This window comes from Protopterus annectens, chromosome 9.part0 (assembly GCF_019279795.1).
Source record: "Protopterus annectens isolate FY-2018-M chromosome 9.part0, PAN1.0, whole genome shotgun sequence".
NCBI lineage: Eukaryota > Metazoa > Chordata > Ceratodontiformes > Protopteridae > Protopterus > Protopterus annectens.
In genome coordinates this window covers 171069282-171091727 of record NC_056743.1, presented here as the reverse complement: position 1 = coordinate 171091727, position 22446 = coordinate 171069282, and the positions used below count along the sequence as shown (strand labels likewise).

At 38.1% G+C, this 22446-nt stretch overlaps 1 protein-coding gene across 1 annotated transcript in view; it reads right to left on the bottom strand.

The window, feature by feature from the left end:
• Nucleotides 1-22446, bottom strand: part of PIK3C2A (phosphatidylinositol-4-phosphate 3-kinase catalytic subunit type 2 alpha) — a gene marked incomplete in the record, with an annotated part of 1553204 nt that overhangs the window by 570294 nt on the left and 960464 nt on the right. Inside the window, 1 exon segment of the mRNA XM_044082088.1 lies at nucleotides 7312-7416. Within this exon segment, the coding sequence (XP_043938023.1) occupies nucleotides 7312-7416 (105 nt within the window).

Genomic DNA, 22446 nt, shown 5'->3' with positions numbered 1-22446 from the left:
TGAGGAAAACGGTAAATCTCCTGTTCCATGCTGTACAGCAATCTCAATTCAAAGTGTTCGAAGTTTCAAAACTTCGATCATATGGTCTCAGACATATGGGTTTTGAAACTTTGATAAAACAAGGTAGACTCTTATATACCTAGATACACAGACACACACACATTTTATATAGATATATATATATATATATATATATATATATATATATACACACACACACACACATATATATATATATATATATATATATATATGTATATATATATATATATATATATGTATATAAAATAAACACAGTGCACTAGAAGAATCCTAATTATATAAATTCAGACTTCTTTTAGGCGTAGCAATTAATACTGAGTTAGAAATCAGACATAGATGATAGCTCTTATTCAGGTGGAAGAGCTCATCAGAATAACCTATAGTCAATTTTATATGTAACTAGAGTCACATGTAAACAAAAAACCAATGAACTACTTATAACTTTTTAGTACAGTAACCAATAGTACAACCAGACAATATTTAAACTGTTTATTTAATATTCATGCCCCTGTCATTCATATGTATGTTCATGGTTATTGTGTTTAGATGATAGGCACAGTTTAAATATCGTCTGGTTGTACTATTGGTTACTGTACTAATAAGTTACAAGTAGTTCATTGGTTTTTTGTTTACATGTGACTCTAGTTACATATAATGTAAGTATTGTTGACTATAGGTTATTCTGATGAAGCTCTTCCACCTGAATAAGAGCGAAAGCTTAATCATCTATTCAGTGTCTGAGTTTTTATTTCCTTTCTACTAGCTCAGTATTAATTACTACGCCTAAAAGTCGTCTGAATTTATATATATATATATATATATATATATATATATATATATATATATATATATATATATATATATATATATGTGTGTGTGTGTGTGTGTGTGTGTGTATATATATATATATATATATATATATACACACATACATATATATATATATATATATATATATATATATACACATACATACACATATATATATATATATATATATATATATATATATATATATACACACACACACACACACACATATATATATATATATATATATATATATATATATATACATATATATATGGGTCTACTTCAGAAGATCGACAGACCATTTGATCGACATTCATTTGGTCGACAGCTCATTTGGTCGACAACCAGTGTTCAAGGCACTTAACACGGATTTGCCCCCCTCCCGCAATGTTCTGCGACCCTGGAGTTGGTATATATAGTTAGGGGGGTGTGGGGGGCACAGCCCCCCACATTGGGGGGTGTGGTATTTTCGTTTAAAATGTGTAGTTTTTGTTGTATTTTCATGTTTTTAAACAACCCCCAACTACATATACTAACTCCAGGGTCGCACAACATTGGGGAGGGGGGCAAATCCCTGTTAAGTGCCTTGAACACTGGTTGTCGACCAAATGAGCTGTCGACCAAATGAATGTCGATCTTCTGAAGTAGACCCATATATATATAGATATATATATATATATATATATATATATATATAGATAGATATATATATATATATATATATATATATAAATGAAAACGTCAGATGGGTTTCCAAGTTGAGGTGCATCAGGGTTCAGCTCTGAGCCCACTACTCACAGTGCTGTAAAACGTTATTCTCAGGTGATCATTTCAAAAACCTGTGTGCCAGAGGCAATTCTTTATCAATGTTGGCAGGAAGAAGCCAAATAACCCCCCTGCTGCCATAGTAACTGGATGGAGTAACAGGAACTGGAGGGGCTGGTGTACCCTATAGCTGCTTCTTGCTAGATTATAGGCCCTGAAATCTCTAGTCACCCTCACTCTTCAATGTTACCATCTCTCCTTGTACGATACCATTCTATTTATAATTTGTCTCCAACAGTAAGGCCATTATTTGGAAGGATAACTCCTATTATGTTTGGGACCTGGGGCAGGGAGCATATGTTACATCAATTCCATGGTCTTTCCTTTGTCCTCTTGCTTTCTGAATACACTGGTCAGTGTATTCAGAAGAGGAACTCCTTATTCAAAAGTGCAATAAGGAGATGTACCTCCACATCTTTGGACAGAGTCCTAAGCCAGGAATATCTCCTAATTTCTGATCCTGCTGTGGCCCTGGATGCTATACCATCATATCTAGAGATGAAAGCATTCTTCCCTAGTTGCAAAGAGGTTTGTATCTGACATACCATGAAGCTTTCTGGTTCTTCTCCTTTGACCTCCTCCTCTCAAACAACTCTCTGAAAATTGTTAGAGGACATGATCCGGCCATTTCAAAACGCAATGTCCTAAGTCTCAGAGCGGCTGAGACGTATACCTTTTTTCCAAATGTAGCCAGTAACCTACATTGCCTGGCACTGGGAAAATGACTGGAACCAGTGTGGCTCCCTCTACAGACACCATATTTATCTGTACAATAAGGGTTAACAGAAATTTGTGAAGGTCTTGCACATTGTAAAATCAAATCAGGCCTCTGACAGCTGGTGGTTGGGAGGACTGTGAGTACACCTAAATGGAGGTAGCATCAAATATGTCCAGGCGGCTTCCTGAACTGCAAGTTGGTGTACCAGTTTGGATGGAGGGGCAAGCCTCAGAAAAACTCATGGTCATTTTCTGGGAGGCTGGCACTTCATAAGTTTTGATTAGGAAATGTTCCATCATGAGGGAGATGCTGTTCCTAAATGATAGCTTCTCTGGTGATGAGTCAAACACCAAGGCATCTTCACTGTCTGCATCACTGACTAAGTGGAGGGCATTTGAGAATTACAGACTAGACCCTTCTCCTCTTCATAGCTACAGAAAGCAAAGTCTATCATAGGTGAAACTTTTTTTTCTTGATTTGGACTCCTAACAGAGGTTTGTGCTAGAATAAGGCTACAGGCTTTAAAAGAACTGAAAGAAGCTTAGCCCAATCTTGAAAGAGAAGTAAGGCGGGGGACAGATGGCTAGCCAAAAGGCAGCAACCTTGGTTGGCAAAAGCTCTTGCCTCTGATGTCTAGACCTTAGCACTGTGGGTGACTACCAGTAACTTCAGATCCAGAGGTGGGCCATTCAAGGGTTTTCTCTTCCTGCAAGTTTAAACATCCTCTTCAATAATGACCACTCCCCTCTGATTACTTAAAAGTGAGGTGCCATTCAAGGGCCAACATCAAACCAGCATCAGCTACCTGTTGTCTAGCTCTACTTTCTGTATGGTGGCACACATGCTGAAAGATGACAGTGCATCAACTTCCAAAGTGTCACCAATAGAGGCCTCAGCTGTTGCAGACATCAGGACCAGGGGCTACTCTAGTCTCTCAGTTTATCTAATGTCCTCTGACCTACGGTTCCCCAATGAATAATTGTATTCTGGGGTCTTCGTGGACTTCTCCTAATGGTCTTGCTTCTCTGTACTTTTGTTTTTGAGGGAGACCGTCAACTTGCTAGCTTGCTCAAACTCTGCAGACATGGCAGGTTTACCTCAAATGGCTGTGAGGATCTTCTTGGTCAGATAAACTTTAAGAGCCTCACATCTTACCGTAAGGATTTGAGGGCTTAAATATATGGCTAATTACACTTTCACTAATGCTATGCTTTAAACCAAGGCATTAAATACACACATCACAAAAGTATTTGTGTGGATTCTGTCATTTTTGAACACAACTATTAAATTCCCCAGGGGCAAATGTGCCCTACACCTTCATATTTGCCGTTTGTTACCCTGACATAGAAACAGCATAAGAACCAACAAACTTCATAGAAAATACAGACATTAGATCTAAAATTATATACTTAACCTTCCCTTCTCAACAGGCCTAGCCCGATGGACTTTTCTGTGAGCATTCTTGAATGCAGAAAGGAAGAAGTGAAGATGGCACTGGTAGAGACCACATACTCAGATTTATAGATTCAGACTGTTACTAGGCTAATGACCCAAGGAGCCCTTCTAAGCCTAGCCAAGTTTTCCCAAAATAATAATGTCCTGCATCCAAATAGACCATTGAGGGCAAGGCATTTATAAGCTACCTTTGTCCATAAGGGACATGGGTGCCAGGCCAGGTGTAAACTTCGTATTTCTCAGCCACTTGTCTAGGATGTGCTTAATCTGGGTAACAGAAAACTCATCTTCACATGGATGGGAAGCCGGTTACATAGGAGAGGCATTCTCTGCAACACATCTGTCTCTCCAGCATGTTCTGTTTATGTCACAGACAAAATTCAGGTCCTTAGACCTTGTATTTATGATACCCTGACTTACAAATACGTATGAGATTCGTAAGTGTGGGGTTTGTGGATGCCTTTTAAGCCAGACATAGATCACCTCTCAGCATTCTATAGGAAATGGAGTAGAGGGAAAGGGCTTAAAGGCACGCTGCATAAGGCAGGTTTCTTGCACCTTGTATTCTTTTTTTAAGGAACCTCTAGTTGCTACATATGCCTGGTCAGAGATATACCAAAGGGAGCACTGTATTCTGTGACTGGCCTGATAAGGGCAGAGTACAGTGGGATAATGACCTCTCTGGACCTAGATGCTATGCCCTTACTTATAAGTTGCGCATCATAAGAGGATTTCCTCACCACTGTGGCCATATGTTGGTCAAAGGTAAGGTTACTGTCTACGTGCCAATCCAGATCACTGACCACTGGGTCAAGTAATAGGGGTGTATTATCATCAAGGTAATTAGCCAAGATGGCTGATGTCCCAGAGGGTACTAATTATGCATTTCCTAGCACTGAGTTTAAGACCTTGGCTTTGGCACCTTTTATTCATTAGAGATGGACCTTCTTATAGAATGCTAGTGTCTGCAGGTGAGTGGGTAACACCCAGCTTGCAATCATCTGCAAAGTTATTCAGTCATAAACCTTCAGGATTTTCTTCCATTTCAGAGAAACGGATGCTAAAAAGGAGCAAGCCCAGTAATGAACTCTGGGGGATTACGCTAGTGACTGGCATCTTGGTGGAGGTGGCCTCACCTATTTTGACCTCCTGGGTCCTATCAGTGAGCCATTTGGGTATAAAACAGGTAATACAAGGGTTTGTACCTAAATTAGTGAGCTTGTCTATAATGCCTGAGTGGGGTATTGCATCAACAGCCTTAGCCAGGTATATACGAGGTAAGTGAAGGCACCAGAAGAAACACAACATCAACCTAGCTATGGCAGAAGAGTGCCCTGCTCTGAAAATTAAGCCTGTCGCTGCCTGCAGCTGGCTTCATCAAAGTGATGACTGTAACAGTCATGTGTGTTTTACATCTCATAACAGACCTGTAAGTACAAGAGGTGGCAAGTGAACAGATGTTTAGCCCTATACCTAGGGTGTCTGCAGGGTCTCCACTTCTTGCTGGGTGAACAAAAGAAGGTACACGTCAGGGACTACTGCCCCTGCCTAAAGAGGCCACTCTTGTCCACGGAATAATCTAGCAGCATACTGCTCAAGGAGTATGAATTTAATTAGGCAAGTCAAACACAGGAACACACCCAAGCACACAATACTAACGAGAGTACCAACTGTTTAAAGACATGTATGATTGCACCATCAATGTAGTTTTTAGGGTGATGATGACAAATTACCTGATCCCAGAATCAGGCAGGTTTCTACACTACAGCCAGGGCCCCACTCCATCTGGAGACCTTGGAAATTGAAGTGTGTAAAAGTTAAAGACTAAACATGGTTTAAGAATACACAGTCCTGCCAACCTTCTGTAGTTTTGGGCCATCCTTAAAAAGTTGGACAGGAGATAGGTAAGGACTCGTTCACAGAATTCAATCTCCATTGGTGATAAAAGAGAAGTCAGTCTTAGGGTGGAATATAAATGTCTTAACTCAATAAGTCAAAAACTGAGCAGGTATCAGCACTCTAGAAGGCAGAAAAGTAAAAGTGCCCCAGAGTTGTGAGGTATCATGAACAAACGTCATTTACAAGGGAAGGACTTCCATGGTGTATGTAAAAGATGCACCATAACACATCTGAGATCTAGGTACCAACAACAGCTCAATAACTACATAAACTTTCTTAAAAAATGGCACCGTCCAAGAAAGATGTAGAAATGATCCAGAACTTCATTGTTTCACCTGCATCATATATGAAAATCCACCTGCAGTGTATCACTTCTACTGGAAACCAAGCAGGGAGAAAGCGCTCAAAGATATGCCTCCCCCACAAAATAAGCTGGAGCTTAGATCATATCAGACAAAGTCAGGCCAGAGATGGAAAGGCCTCTGCTGGGCCAGTCACTAACCTCTAAGCACAATCACTACAGCTGAAGTCCTGCACCAGAAACTCCACGATTAAGACAAGTGTCCAATCTCTCGTGCTAAGAGTTGTGGAACCTGATGCAAGATCACCCCACAACTCCTTTTTGACCCAGGGTGGCTACCAGAAATGGGCTAAAGGGGTAAAGCTTGATCTCTGCCTCAAGTACCACTGAAGCAAGACCAGTAAACTCAGCAGGCCACTTCCCATGATGAGGGAGAGTGAACAAATAAAACAAGTAGGGGAAAGACAATGTAAACATTCAGAAGCACCTGCCAGGGTGGGGAGCCAGAGTGTACCTCTCACCAGGCCTTAAATTCTATTTAGAAAGAGTAAGGAGCAAAGTGGAAATTAAGTCAAGTTAGTTCAGGATGGCTGTAATCCCTGGGAGACCTGACATGTCACTGATCTTTTCCAAGAAGCAAAAGGCCCATGCAATTCTCCAAACAATACCTCAAGACAAATCTCCAATACACCCACTAAGTGAAGAGAAAGACATTACTGGTGATGCGAGGAATGGAAACCAGAACTGACTGAACTGAAAATAAAAATATAGAGCAGGGGAGGAATGTCTAGTTTACATATCCAAAATATATTACCAAGTATCAGAACCTCCAGAAAAAAAAAATTACAAATCCTTATCTATGGAAAAGACAAACCCAACTCAACAACGGGACCAATCAAGAAGGTTCCCCAATGTTACATTTTGTAATTTAAGGTTAAAACAAAAAGTAATAGATGTATTCTACTTTGGTGGACTTCTCTTACCCAAAACTCAGTGGTGAAGAAAATCTGTCATTAAAACTTGTTCTATTACCTGTGAACAAAACAAGTTTAGGATTAAACAGAAAATACACTGAATTTCAGAGATGGACCAAATACATTCAATTTACCTGCCAGTAGGCCTGTTATAAGAAAAAATAATGAAAGTAATGACCAAAGGGATGATGGGTAGCACAGGAATAAAAAAAAAGCCATGGAAAAATCATGAGATAAAAATACATATAATCACAATTTTCAGTACAAGTTGTTGTGCCTAGTACCTTAGTGTTCAGTTCCTTTGCTACCAGACTAGGGTTCAGAGGTAACCTGCATTTATTCTTTGCAAAATAAGACTGTACACCCTCCATGCCTTCCTGGAGAACAACCTGAAAAAAAAAATCAATAAGTAAATTCTTAAATTACCTGAAAGATTAAAAATCACACTACACTCATCTGTTGCACTTTATTTTAAATCACTACAGGGAACTCACATAAAAGCAACACACAAGTTTCATGCTATTTTGAAAAATGAGTTAAGTAATCAATCAGCTGTGACAATTATTACCAATCATTTATTATTTAGCAAGCCAAATATTATTGTTAGTCTGTCAAATTACAGCTGGGAATAAATGCTTTAAAACAGTTAATGAGCTGCTCTTGTTGTCCATGGTTTAATTCCCGCACCCCTCCCAAATGCTGAACAAGTCAGTTAACCACACAGTGGTCCCCAATCACTCCTGAAAAAGAACACTTGCATTCAGTGGGCTAGCTCAGTTAAATAAAATGAAACTGCACATATTTAAGTCATCAGTACAAGACTCAAATTACTTCTATAAGACCAATCACCATTACAGACTAGATAAAAATGAATTTAATCTCATATACAAGCAATATTGTTGTAATACAGACTTTGCGGCTGTTACTAAGTAGTTTTCTGATAGCAGACAAGTAAGATCTTCTCAACTTTTAGGCTGTGACATCTACAGCATCTTGTGCCAGGGGCCATCCAAAAAGCCATGCTTCTGTCTTATTCAGAAGTTTAATTATGCAGTTTACAATGAAGAGGATACAACAAAACACACACAAGCTTTTTTTGTGAAAATGGAGAAGTAAAAAAAGTTTTCTGACTACAATCAATAAAACAATCCTAAATAAGTTAATTACCTGATGACGAACAGACTGCTAAAGGCCCACGTCTGCTGTGGATGGTGGCAAATGAGATCTAGGGGTATTATATGGCAGAAGAGAGGAAGGAGTGCTGGAGAAAGCTCAATAGTGGAGAGGATGCTGCCTCAGGTGTGCCAGCAGGGCAGATGACCCATAAGCTGAGGCAGTTGGGGAGACAATACAGGATACAAAAGTCAATGGAAAGATGGTATAATTAATTTTATTTTAAACAAACTTCAGTATGAGAACCAAGGTATTTGAAGTATTCAGCCTTCTGAATTTATCATAGTATTCAAAAACTTGTATTTCAAAGAAGAGCTCATCTTTTTGTGTATGATCTCCATTAAATAATGTTTTCCCCAGTTACCTTCGATAAAAAAAAAATTGAACTTTTAAAATTCCTCCAGCACTTTGAAATGCAAATAAAAGCCTGCTATTACATACTCTTGGCAGGGATGTTCATGTGACATTGATGATTCTACTTATGGAAATAACTTTTTCCAGGAAGTTATAAGCTCCAGTGTTATTAGTTTTTTTTAGGAAGAGGTGTGTATGTGGGTTGGGTGGGGTACGACAAATTGGAAAAGAATTATAATTATTATTTTTGCTGAATTATTTACAGTTGATTACCAATTAATCCATTATCTAACTAGTGATTCTTACCATCTTTAAAACAAAAATATTTTATGTTTCAGTAAATGTTATAGCCATTAAAAGAAGCTGATGTTCAATTCTGATCATGGTTTATGTTTTTTTTTTTGTAAGTAGAGTAAATTTTGACAAGACTAAGTGCCATTTTTAGCACTTTTTTATGCATATGTATACATACTCAAAAGTACTTGAGTGTGTGCGTGCACGTGCATAAATATAAATGCAGCATATGTTGTTTTTCTTTCGGCTTTTCCCGGTTAGGGGTCGCCACAGCAGAACACCAGTCCACTAATGATTGCCAGTTGATTTTTTTTTATGGTGCCGAGGTGCCAGCCCGACACCCAACCTTCAACGAAGGCACGCCCATTCACGCACGTCTTTCAAACGCCACTCAACCGCGGGGAGGACATGCAGACTCCACACAGAAGGCACTCCATCTGAGAATCGAACGGGAGAACCTCTTGCTGTGAGACAACGCTACATAAATGCAGCATATGTGCACATATGAATATAGCTGCATATATATATATATATATATATATATATATACATATATATATATATATGTATTTTATAAATATACATCGATATTTATAAATATATATACATATAAAAATATATAGATACACACACATATATATATATATATATATATATATATACACATATATATATATATATATACACACAAACATTTATGTGTGTGTATTTATGTAAACAAGCAAACATACATACACTACATACACAGAGATGTACATGCTGTGAAGAGCTGCATTAAAAACCTGCAACTGTCATTAAAGATGCAGCAACCATCTTAAATGTGACAAGCTATGCAGAACTTCCTTTCCAGTAGAAATGTAGCAGAGCTATGCAAGTGGAACTTTTTCACACTCGCACATTAGTAGACATGAAGTACTAACTAGATTGTTGCTTCCTTCCAAGAGCTACTTGGGCTAAGAAGGTTCTGGCAATCTAAGTAGCTTTGCTTTGAAGGAAGTTAAACGAGTTTAAAATTTTGATCTGGTAAAAACTAAAGGGTGTGGACTGACTTACCTACTGTAGAATGGAGGACTCCGCTAAAAGGACTGTGCCGCATACTTGTCAATACTGACTCATTACAGGATGTGCAAATGCTTCAAAGAAAATGTTACACAGTACAAACATGCTCTGTTCTCGATCACTTATTGGAACTTTACATGAGCTCTCTTCTTCATTTCTTCCCCTCAAGCACCTTTATAAAATTAATTTAAGACAGAGGCAAATAAACTAACAGAAAACAAAACAAACAGTATTACCATGTTTTTCCATTTACATACATTATACATCACGTATTTTCTTTCTTTGCAACTATCAGTCCAACATTACATAAATAGCTAAATTCCTGCCTTCCCTTTACACCTCACTCCTGAAAATTATTTGGCATGCATCATTCCCACAATTTCCATGCATTTCAAATTTAGTTTGTTCCTTCCCTTTTCTAAAGGTCCCCCTTCCAGTTCATCTGTTACAACATTCAAGTAAAATACAATTAGTTTAGACTTTCACTTCCACTTTCTACCAATTTTTTTTTTGGGCAGCCAACAGATTTAAACTTAAGTCCACACTATGTCTAGGCAATTCGAATCCTGTGCCCCAGCAAAAAAATCAAAAACTCATTTCCTTAGTTACAGCCGTTTTCTCACCCATTACTTCTGAAAAAGTACTCTGTAGGGAACTTTTAAAACATGCCCACTCACTACAATCCTACAAAAACGTGTTCCCAGTTCCCTCTTACCATCACACCTCTCACATGTGCTATGTACATAGCGCATGGAATACTCCATTGAGCTGTTTGAAAAAATCCTTAAAGGAAATGAACAGCTGATTAGAATTCCAAAAGACTCTGTTCTGGCAGTGTAGAATATGAGTTGTCTCTGTACATCCGAAGTGTGAAGAATTCCTTCTCCCCTGGTTTTTCTTTCTGATGTGACTTGTTTGGTGTACAGCTGGAGAGAAGCACATTCAGCCACAGATGTACATAAGCTTAGACTGACTCTCAGTTACTTCTGTAGCCAGAGTTGCATTTTCAGGTTTGTGTGAGTTTTGTATTGCACTACTGGCTTTTCTATGCACTGGTTGCAGAGGTTCACTTGGTTTTAGTTTGTATCTACATCAGGAAGAATTCTTTAAAGACTGCTTGGGGTATAAAAATACCTATGCCAATAATTCCAAGCAAAAATCCTAAACCTTCTGAACTTTGTTGCATACTTGACTCGTTCTCTTGTAAACTGTTTTTCCAGTCTCCCTAATCTTTTTTTTAACCTCCGCTGACAGATTTTCATAGTCATCATGCAATATTTTATATTCTCTAATAACTATCCCTTTTACAACAGCAACTTAGATTTGACTAAAAACTACATCACAGCAGGTCTTTCAATTAAATTCCCCTATCCCTTTACCTGCACTCTGATATCAATCTCGGATAGGGAAGGCAATCTCTTGCCTGCAGTACAAAAGTCTTCTTGGCTTCATCCCACTCTATTGCCTTTCCCCTTCATCCCACTCTATTGCCTTTCCCCTTCTTATTTGCTCCTAATACTTAAGTTCATTCACCAGTTTTCTCCAGTAAATTCAGTCCCTTATTGTCTACTTTCTTTTACCCCTACTTGCAGTCATCCCTACTGGCAAAAATCAACTTTCTCCAGTCTTGTGCTGGCTTAGTTCTTAGAATATTTTCTGCTACTTCAATGAATACATTTTATATGGTTATTAATCTCCATAGAGAACTGCATCCAAAATCCCACTCTTTCTTGAACCCCCCCCCCACTTCACCATCACCCCTTTCCATTACAGATTACAACCTTCTGCTTATGTTATATGTATGTGAGCTTTAATTGCATAGCTCTAAAATATCCCTTCAAATCAGGTCATCTTAAACCATCTTTTTCGACTGGAAGGATTAACTTATCCCACTTAACTCATGCCCCCTTCCTCTCCCAGATAAATTCCTTCAACCATTTATTACTGTCCAAAACTTCTCCTCTGGTTGATAAAAATATGCCTGATGTGTATAAAACTAAATGGACTAAAAACGTTTCCACTAATTGCATCTTGCTACTCCAACTCATATACAAGAGCTTCCAGATCTTCAGTTTTTGTATTTTTTTGTTTAGTCTCTTCCCCATGTCCTTCTAAGCTGCCTTTTTAATCCATACTCCTAAATACCTCATCTTAATGTGTCCCCAGAAATATGGGTACTGCTGAACTAATTTGTTTGTGGGTACATCATTTATGGCTATAGACTACTATTTTATCCTCATTAACTTTATATCCAAAAAGACATTAACTGTCTCAAAATGTTCCAAAACACTTTTCTGGACTGATCACATACATACCAAGTACACCCTTGCATTTCTGAATCCTTTGCAAATGTCTCTAAATATAAAGCAAATAATGGGGAAAAAGGATGCCGCTGCCCGTTTCCCCTGTTTACACAACTTATCTGAGAGGAACCCTCTGACTTCAATTCTTGCATCCAATCCTTCATATATACTCCTAATTAACCTTATTATTGTATCGGAATATGCAGATACTTCCATTGCCCTACTCAAAATCCCAGCTTACTCTCTCAAATGCTTTCTTTGCATCAAGACCAGACAACAGCAGCAGTATTTTCTTACATTCTGCTTCCCTCGGGATCATCACAGCTCTATTTATGTTGTCAAATGTTTGCCTCCCCGCCACAAAACCACACTGATCGATATCGACCAATTTTGGCAACACTTTGCCATTTTTTTTATCTAGTATTGACAATCATTTTATAATAATTGTTTAAAAGTTAAAATGGGTTATATGAAGCAGGGCATGAAGGGTCTTTACCATTCTTGGGTAACACGGCCACCACAGCGTTCTTTCAAATTTTTTATACTTCCTCCTCCTTTTAGAATACTGTGTGTGTGTGTGTGTGTGTGTGTGTGTGTGTGTGTGTGTGTGTGTGTATATATATATATATATATATATATATATATATATATATATAAAACTTCCAGATCTTTTTTCTTCTTCCCTCCAAACTTTCACAGGAATATCATTTCTTCCAGGAAATTTTCCTGAAGATTGAAAGAATATCACAGTGTTTGTCTCATCTCCTCCTACCTTAACAATTGGTTGTTGAGCCTCATCTACCTCGAACCTTGGCATACATAAGTCTTCCACATGTTTCTATTTGTGCTCTTTCATGACTTCCACATTTCTCAGTTGTATACCAATTTCCATAAAACTTCCAAAATATCTTTAATATCTCCACAGGATATCTGGTTATTTTTCTTGTTATGGGCTCCCTAAATTTGCTGATAATCCTTTCTACCTTCTGTTGCCCAAGCTGTTGAGCTATAAGTTTCTGAACTTCGGAGTTATCAAAAATAGTTGCTTAACAGCAATATTTCTAAAATTATGATCATCCAGCTACTCCCTTAGTTTCTCTTTGGTAATCTGCATTTATATCTTCTTTTTCTGTGAGATCCTCCTTATTGTGAAATACTTGAACCTTTGTCAGCCCCGCCAAGTAATTGATATTATTAAACCATATGTTTTTTCATCTTATTTCTACCCTTTTTACACTTCATTTCATTTTATCTCACTCCCTAACTCTCAAATAATTTCAACCACTCATTCCCAGTGTCTCATTTTTTTTACTTCACTACCCTGCATTTTTGTCTTAGTTTCTACTGATGCACGAGCTGAAAACATTATTGGATGTGTAGAATCGTTCAATTAAATGCACATTACTGCGAAATATAATTTGTCTCATCTAGGCCAGTTTTTCTACCTTGCAGAATAATATGTAAAGTCTGACAGAGTTCATACTCCTGAATTCTTCCATACCAAATATTTTTATACATTTCTTCAGAAATCTACTTTCTTTTGTTATATTTTCATTCTAGGTCCCCTGACACACATTCAATATTGCAAACCAAGTTCTCCCAAAAATTTCTTAAGCTCCATAATAGACGTTTTTGAAGGAATATAAATACGTATCAGAGTAATCCTCTGCCCTTGCCAATAGCCTCTTATTACCACAAATCTACCATTATTGCCTTTTTTCCTCTTTACGCTACTGGAATCCCTCTAGCAATTACTATAATTTCTCCCTTTTTCCTGATATTCTGCTGAATACCCATTCTGTTATCTTCGCTGTCGAACACACATGCTTGTTTCTTTCTAAATGTGTTTTCTGCAGCACTGTTATTTGCACTCTGCATTTCTTAATGTAATTCATTCAATACTCTTTCCTTTTTGTCTATACCCGTAAGCCATTTACATTCCAAGATAACATGGACAGTGTGGCCATTATGATAAAAAGGTATTGTTGCCCCCTATTATAAATTACAGTTTCTTGAAAATACATTTCAAACATTTGTGTTACAAGCATCTGATCTTTTATACAGTTGCTTCTTATCTCCATATGAACCCATATCACATTTTTTTTAACATTTTTAGCTTTAATAAAACACACAAAACTACATTTTCTGAATACCCCATTCATATTAACTTGGGACAAACACAAACCTCTATAGAGCTCTCTGTTTTCTTGTAGATTATGTGACTCCAATGTTGTACAGCTTTTCCTTTGTTAAATGTCACTGAGATTACATTATTCTGTAGAATTGTTCCATTATACATGTTTACAACTTTTTTAACTTCATACCCAGGCTGAGCCTGAAAACAATTCACATATATATTAGTGTTCTACCCCTGTTAACAAATACAAGAGCTACATTAAATAAATCTTGTGACTGTACATACTAGCCCAAACAAATACAAATCCAATTTTAAAAAAATCACTCATTCAACACCTGGAGCATAGAAAAACACCAAAACAGCACACCAAAATTAATCACAAGGAACAAAGAGTACTTGTATTTTCATATTTTAATAAATAAACATTTTCATAAATAAAAATCATGCATACAACCATTTTAACTAGTGATAAAAGTAAAATGACATTACCTAAAATTATCACAAGCACACCAAACTCATGCATAACTCATGTCCTGCCAGACTTAAAAAATAGTGAATATCCATAGCTCTCAAACTTCCATTTGTATGATGTGGATCACCATCTTCCATATTGTGGAGCACAAGCAAAACATGGAACAGTTGATAACTTCATCTAAGAAGCCCACAGCACGATTAACTATTTATTCACACTTGGAAAACATTTTTCTGATGAACTGCTGGGACTTAATGTTATTCAGTACTACATACCAAGAATATTTGATACAGCTCTTAATGAATGTATGCCAAAGGCTTTCAATGTAAAATAGGAATTAATATACAATTTTTAAGACTCAAAATGAATATTCTTCATAATGATTAACAGTTGAGAGATATGTTAACATTTATTGTATTCATTAAGACCAGGAGACACATTAACTTACAGTCTGGAGTTGCCAGAGAAACACTGCTTCCCAAATTGTCCATGTCATCTTTAAAAGTGGCAATTTCAACATGGTCCAAAACAAAAAAAAAATATAGAAACTTTTTAAAATTTAAAAAGCATTTTGAATGCTTCAAAATGAGTTTTTACTATCCTTTTCCTATGTATGCATGGTTTTCATTTTTGAAGTCTTAAAGATGAAGGTACTAATTTTTTTCCTTGTGACTCCTAATGAAGTGTGTATGCACACACATGCATATATGTAAAAGCTTGTGCATGGGTGCACACTAGCATATTATATTGTGACAAAGGGAGATACTACCAGCACAGCTACCTGGAATTTTGTAAATAGTATGTCATTTGTGAATATCAACATGATTCATATAAGATGCTTATGTTACAACTGAATTAGAACTGTATGTTATGTGTATATTAAACTTGTCTGTACATGCGTGTGTTGAAAAATTTTTTTGCAAAGTGCTTGAGATGTATCCACAGTGTGCCCTACTGGAAGAGAACAGAGATGTACATGCACTACTGTAACTCTTTAAATGAATATATTTTAACAGTGGAAATTGGACTATAGGAGGTTAACTTCAGAAAAATAGCTGAAATTAAAATACTTTATGGCAGCTAGAGACAGAATGTCTGTACTAGGGAGTCTTCTGTATTGTCTTTAAGGTAAAATAATTGCTACTTTTGAAATGTGAAGGAATGGGATTGTTTTATGACTTGCATCTGCCAAATATCTGAGGCCTGTGTATTTTCACAGGTAGGTGCTAAATACGGCTAGCTTCCAGCAGTGGGGGTTTCACCTGGGATAGAGTCAGATGACACGAAATTATATCATTCTGCAAGTTGTCCCAGCAGTAATATTTGAGAGACAGCATTCTATATTCTGTCTTGGACCTGACAACATTTAGAAGAACTATTCTCCACTTCTCCCTTGCTCTTAAGTTAACTAGGGTATAGTAATTCCCTTAGATTCAGTCAGGAATACAATGAAGCATAGTTTAGATGTTTTTCTTTATTTATTTGAGACTGTCCTGCAATGTTGTTTTAAATTTTCCCTGTGATTTTGAACTCTGATGTCACTGTGAATATATACAGAGTATTTTTTGTTCTTTTATTATTAAATATATTTAAACCTTTCATTGTGGCTGATCTTTGCGAGACATACTTAAAACTTGCATACTTACTTGATGACACTGTGGGCCACTCCTAATAGCCTTGCTCTTGGTCAAACTACCAATTATATTAATATTACACAGTAAGACTGGGCACCCTTTGTTAAACGCCTTAAAGTAGCTGATAAGGAGTTAGCTGGTGGTAGTGATAACTAACTTACAGTATGGGCAAAAGGAGGCATAGTTAGAAAACCTTTGCCAGAGTTTCCCAGGTGTGTGTGTGTGTAAATCAAACCTCAAAATGTGGGTGTGTGTCAGCTACTTGGGCAGGGACACAAAGCACTGGTTGGACAGAGAGGGTACTGGAAGTCTTGGCTTGGCCACTCAGCTGAGATCTCAACTCTACAGCTGTGCCAGTGGGGAGTCTTATTGGGAATCTGGAGAAAGAGGGAGAAACCAGCCCAGGACTGACTGTGGTCTCTGTATGCTCTTAAGGGAAATTATACTTGATGCAGAGAACTGCATCTGGAAATACTGTGCGTGTACCTGCTATCCTAGAGGCAGAAAAATACACCCAGCACACAAGTAAATAGAGCGACTACAAAAATAAAAACAAAAAAGTAAAACAGAAGTCAATGGAACCACGACCAGCTGGAAAATGAAGAGGTTTATTAGACTCAAACAACTTTTAAAACTGCTAGTAAAAACTTTCGCCTTAAACAAGGCTTCTTCAGGACTATCAAACAAAAAATACAAAGAATATCATCCACCATTTATATAATATCAAAGTGGGTCACATGAAAATAACTAGGCTTGTTTATGTTTCTCTTTCAATAAAGGCTTTAAAGATACATAGCCATTCAAACCTGGCAAAATATGAGCCCCTAAGTGTAAAATCCAATTAAATTCTTCCTTTTCAGTAAAATCATTTATATTACCCCAAGTATATTATTGTCAACTACTCTTAAAACTGAAAACTTAAACTATGTCCAGAGCCATAGTCTTTAATGTGTTTATTATATAGCATTTGTAACTATTTCTCTTTGAATCTCAGACAGGTGGGTTGCAGATACGCTTTTAACCTCTGGTTCATTTTACCCACATAAAATGCTTGATATGCAACACATCTAGCCAGATAGACAACATTCCTAGCTTCACAATTACCATATGCATTAAGTCTAAAGGTCTTGTTAGAAACAGGATGAGTAAAGTATTTATCACAACAAATGAAACTACAGAAAGTACATCTGCCACATTCAGAGGTGCCATTCTTAATTGGTCGAGTCTTCCTAGATATATGTGTCTGCTCTTTATAACATAACTGCTTCAAGCTTCAATTATTCTTATAACCGAAGCATGGTCTCTCATCGGCTGCCATCTGTAGTTTTGGTATATGACATAGGATGGCTAGTATTTCTCAATGATTTTCTTAACACTGGCAGTATTTTGATTATATGTTAATATGCATCTAACTTTACCATGTGGACAGTTATTCCCTAGTACCTCTTGGCTAGCTTCAGAGAACAGTGGCTTAGCTGTGGTAGATCTACAGCTCTTAACATAGTCACAAATCTCTAGTACTTTCTGATTACTATAACCTCTACTAACAAACTGTACAGCAGTGTTATGCAGTTTCAAATGCATGTTCTCATCAATAGTGTTCAGCCTTGCAACTCTATAAAGTTGATGCCTAACGATGCTGTCAAACAAACTGCAGGTGCATATTGTCACGATGTAAATATGCATTTCTCTTAGTTGGTTTTCTATACAAACGAATATTTAAAATATTGTTGATGTCTCTGAACACTTGTGTCCAAAAAATCATTACTCTCAGTTGATATTTTTTAAATGTAAAAAGGAACATGTGAAGGACAGATATTCATAAAACACATTAAAACTATGACCACCACCTCTCCATATTAAAAACAAATCCACGAATCTACGGTAAAAAAATAACATTCCTCGCTAAACCATTATCTGTGGATAGAATACAATTCTGTTCCCATATAAATATAACAATATTTGCATAGCTGTTAGCAATGGGGGTGCCCATTGCTACTCCTCTCTTTTGGACAAAGTTGTTCATGAAATAAAAATATATTATTCAACAAAAACATATGTAATAAGTCACACAGCAGATTAATATACTGTTGTGGGTATTAAGTAAAATCTAACAAATATTCTTTCATGTAGGAAACTCCAGTGCCATTAGGTATCACAGTGAACAATGAAGCCACATCTAAAAAGTTACAAACATAGAATCAGTAAAATTCACATTCTTAGGCCACTCATATAGCTGCTTCAAAAAATCATTTGTATCCTTAATGACTGTCCCAGTCTTTTCAAAGCCCACTCTTATTTGGCTTTCTAAAAACTTTGATGTGGGTTCAGTTACCCACACTATAGCAGATACTACAGGTCTGAGTGGAGATGCTGTTATGCTTATACGGGAATGGAATTTTATTCTATCCACAGATAATGGTTTAGTGGGGAATGTTATTTTTACCGTAGATCCATGGATGATTTGTTTTAATATGGAGAGGTAGTGTTGATCTGCATTTTTTGTAACAATTTATCCGCCACATGTTCCTTTCTACATTTAAAAAAAACTATCAACTGAGAGTATTGACTTTTTGGACATAAGTGTCAACAATATTTTAAATACTTGGTTTATATAGAAAACCAGCTAAGAAAAATGCATATTTCCATTGTGACAGTATGCAAGTGCAGTTTATATTTGAAAACATAGTTAGGAATCAACTTTATAGAGTTGCAAGGCTGAATACTGATGAGAAAGTACAGTTTTGTACCTACCATAAATGTAGATGTTCGAGTGTATACACTGCTGCAGTCATTACACTTGGGTTATCCTGCCGTCAGGCGGTTCCCCAGTCGGCCTGAGTTCCAAAGTCTTGGTCCGGTGTCGGTTGCTGTCGCCTCCTCCCTGACATCAGTGCGACAGGGGTATACAAGATGCAGCAGATGCCATTTTCTTCAGTTTTTCTTGCACCAGATGTCAGGTGCCTGTAAATACGTAGGCAATTCCAATTGCTAATAAAACATACATAAGAAAAGCAAAAAACAACTTACAGCTACCAGCAAATACTCCCCATAGGTAGTAAGGGTAGAAGACATAGGTACGTACCAGCCAGTAAGAGGGGAAGGAGGGAGGGTAACCTGAACTGCAGCAGTGTATACACTCGAACATCTACATTTATGGTAGGTACAAAACTGTATTATGTTCATCGTGCTACACTGCTGCAGTCATTACACTTTGGTAGAATCCCAAAGCTGAGGTAGGGTGGCTGGTTCTATAAGGCATTAGGAGTGGCTCTAAGGCCCTGCAGCACTGCAGTGGCGAAGCCAGCTCTGGATTTAGAATATAGCGGCAGATGGTAATGCTTGGTGAAGGTGTGCACAGAACTCCATGTTGCTGCTTCCAAAATATCCTTGGTAGGTACTCCCCTGAGGTAGGCAGATGAAGTGGCTGTTGCCCTGGTGGAGTGAGATCTAATGCTGCTAGGTACAGGTTTTCCATGGAATGTGTAGCACAAATGTATACAATGTCCTATCCATTTTGAAATAGTCTGTTTTGAAATGGCTTTTCCCTGTGCTCCTGCAGCATATGCTACCAATAATTGCTCAGATTTTCTGAAAGCTTTGGTTTTGTCCAAGTAGAAGCGTAACTGCCTGTGAATGTCCAAAGAGTGCAGTAGTCTCTCCCCTTTATTCTGAGGTTTAGGATAAAAAGTTGGCAGGTGAACAGTTTGGTTTAGAACCACACTGGATACTATCTTTGGCATAAACGTAGGGTTAGTTCTTAAAGACACCCTGTCCTAGTGGAAAATGAGGAAAGGTTCCACTGCCATTAGTGCCTGTAATTCTGAAACTCTTCATGCTGATGTTATTGCCAGGAGCAGAGCAGTTTTCCAAGAGATATATTTTAATTCTGCTGTGTTGGCTGGCTCAAAAGGAGGTAAAGTTAGCTTTTCCAAAACAAAGTTGAGGTCCCAGGTTGGGGTAGGTGCTCTACAGGGGCGGTCTTATGTTTTTAGCCCCTCTGAGGTACTGTTTTACAGAGGATTAGAGAAAATTGGTGTATCCGTGTTGTAATGAGCAGAGATGGCAGAGTCGTGGATATTGATGGATGAGGAGGAGAGGCCTTTGTCCAGCATCTCAGTTAAGTATTGTAGTATCTGAGGAATGTTTGGGACAAGAGGGTCAAGGCTGTGAGCTTGGTTCCAGGCACAGAATCTCTTCCATTTATCCAAACAGGCTTTCCTGGTACTAGGCCTTCTGGCCTCCAGAATGACATCCATAACAGCTTTGGAGAGAGGCATTGCTTGCTTGACTGAGGAATCTTCCATGCAGCTAGGTTTAAGGTCTTTAGCTGGCTGTGTAGTATTTGATTGTTGTGCTGAGTCAGCAGATGTGGGATTTGATGCAAAATCCAGGGTGGTTCTTGTGCTAAGCTCCTTAAGATTGGGTACCAGTGCTGGCATGGCCAGTCTGCTGCAATCAGGATAATTTTTGGCTCTTCTTGCCTGGCTTTTACGAGTACCTTTGGCAGAAGAGGTAGTGGTGGGAAAGCGTATACTTGTAGGTTCTCCCAGCTGAATGAGAGGGCATCCACTTTCCATGCTTGTGGATGGTAACTCCTTGTGCAGAATTTTTGTAGCTGGCAGTTTATTGGGGATGCAAACAGATCTATGTCCGGGCTCCACCATTTCTGTGTTATCATTCTGAATATTTGTGGATTCAATTCCCATTCGTGGGGGTCCATAATGTTTCTGCTTAAGTCGTCTGCCAGTGTGTTTTTCTCTCCTGGCAGGAATTGTGCTTGCAGATGAACTTGAAGGTTTATAGCTGTGTTCCACAAGGTCATGGCTTGTCTGCATAGGGGGTAGGAGTGAGTGCCCCCTTGCTTGTTTATGTACCACATAACTGTGGTGTTGTCTGTCTTTAGTAGTAGTTGTCCAGGATGCAGCAGGTCCTTGAAAGCTATAAGGGCATTTTGTACAGCTAGCATCTCTTTTTGATTGATGTGAAGATGCCTTTGTTCTGCGGGCCACATGCCCTGAATACATTTGCCTGCCATGTGTGCTCCCCAGGCGTAATCCGATGCATCTGTTGTCAGTATTTGCCTGGCTGTGGGTTGTGTAAAAGGCTGTCCCCTTGTTGAGGTGACAAGCTTGAGCCCACCATTGAAACTCCTGTTGAAGGCAAGGGATTAGTGGTATAACTGTTTCCAAACTTTGACAGTGTTGAGACCATACATTCTTTAGGCACCATTGTAGTTTCCTCATATGCAGTCTGGCATATGGAATTAGTAGTATGCAGGATGCCATGTAACCCAAGGCCTGCAGAATTTCTCTTGCAGGGAGTTGGGTCTTTGTTGCCATCAATTGAAAGTATTGAATCAGTTGTCCTTGCTTGACTGGCATGAGATAAGCCATCTGGGCCACTGTGTTCAAGCTGGCACCCAGGAATATAATCTCTTGTGAGGGCACTAGTTTTGATTTCTTTTCATTTACTGTGTACCCCAGGCAACTTAATAACTTTTCTACAACCGCCAGATGCTTTAGAAGAATGTCCTTGCTCTCTGCATGAATCAGACAGTCGTCCAGGTATGGATAAATTTGAATTCCTTTCTGTCTGCAAAATGCAATTACTGGTGCCAGGCATTTTGTGAAGACCCTGGGCATAGTAGATAAGCCAAAGGGCAGTGCAGAGAATTGGTAGTGCATTGAACCAGCTATGAATCTCAGGTATCTTCTGCAGTTTTGTCTGATAAGGACATGCAGGTATGCCTCCTTGATGTCCAAAGTCACGAGCCAAGCTTTCTTGCCCAGCATGGGAAGAAGCTGCTGTAGTATCAACATTTTGAATTTCGGAACATCCAGGTAAGTATTTAGAGACGAAAGATCCAGAATGGGCCTTCCAGGCTTTGTCCTTTCTGGGTACCAGAAAGAATCTTGAGTAAAATCCTTGTCCTTGCTCCAGTGATGGTACCTTTTGAATAGCTCTCATATCCATGAGTGTTGTAATTTGTT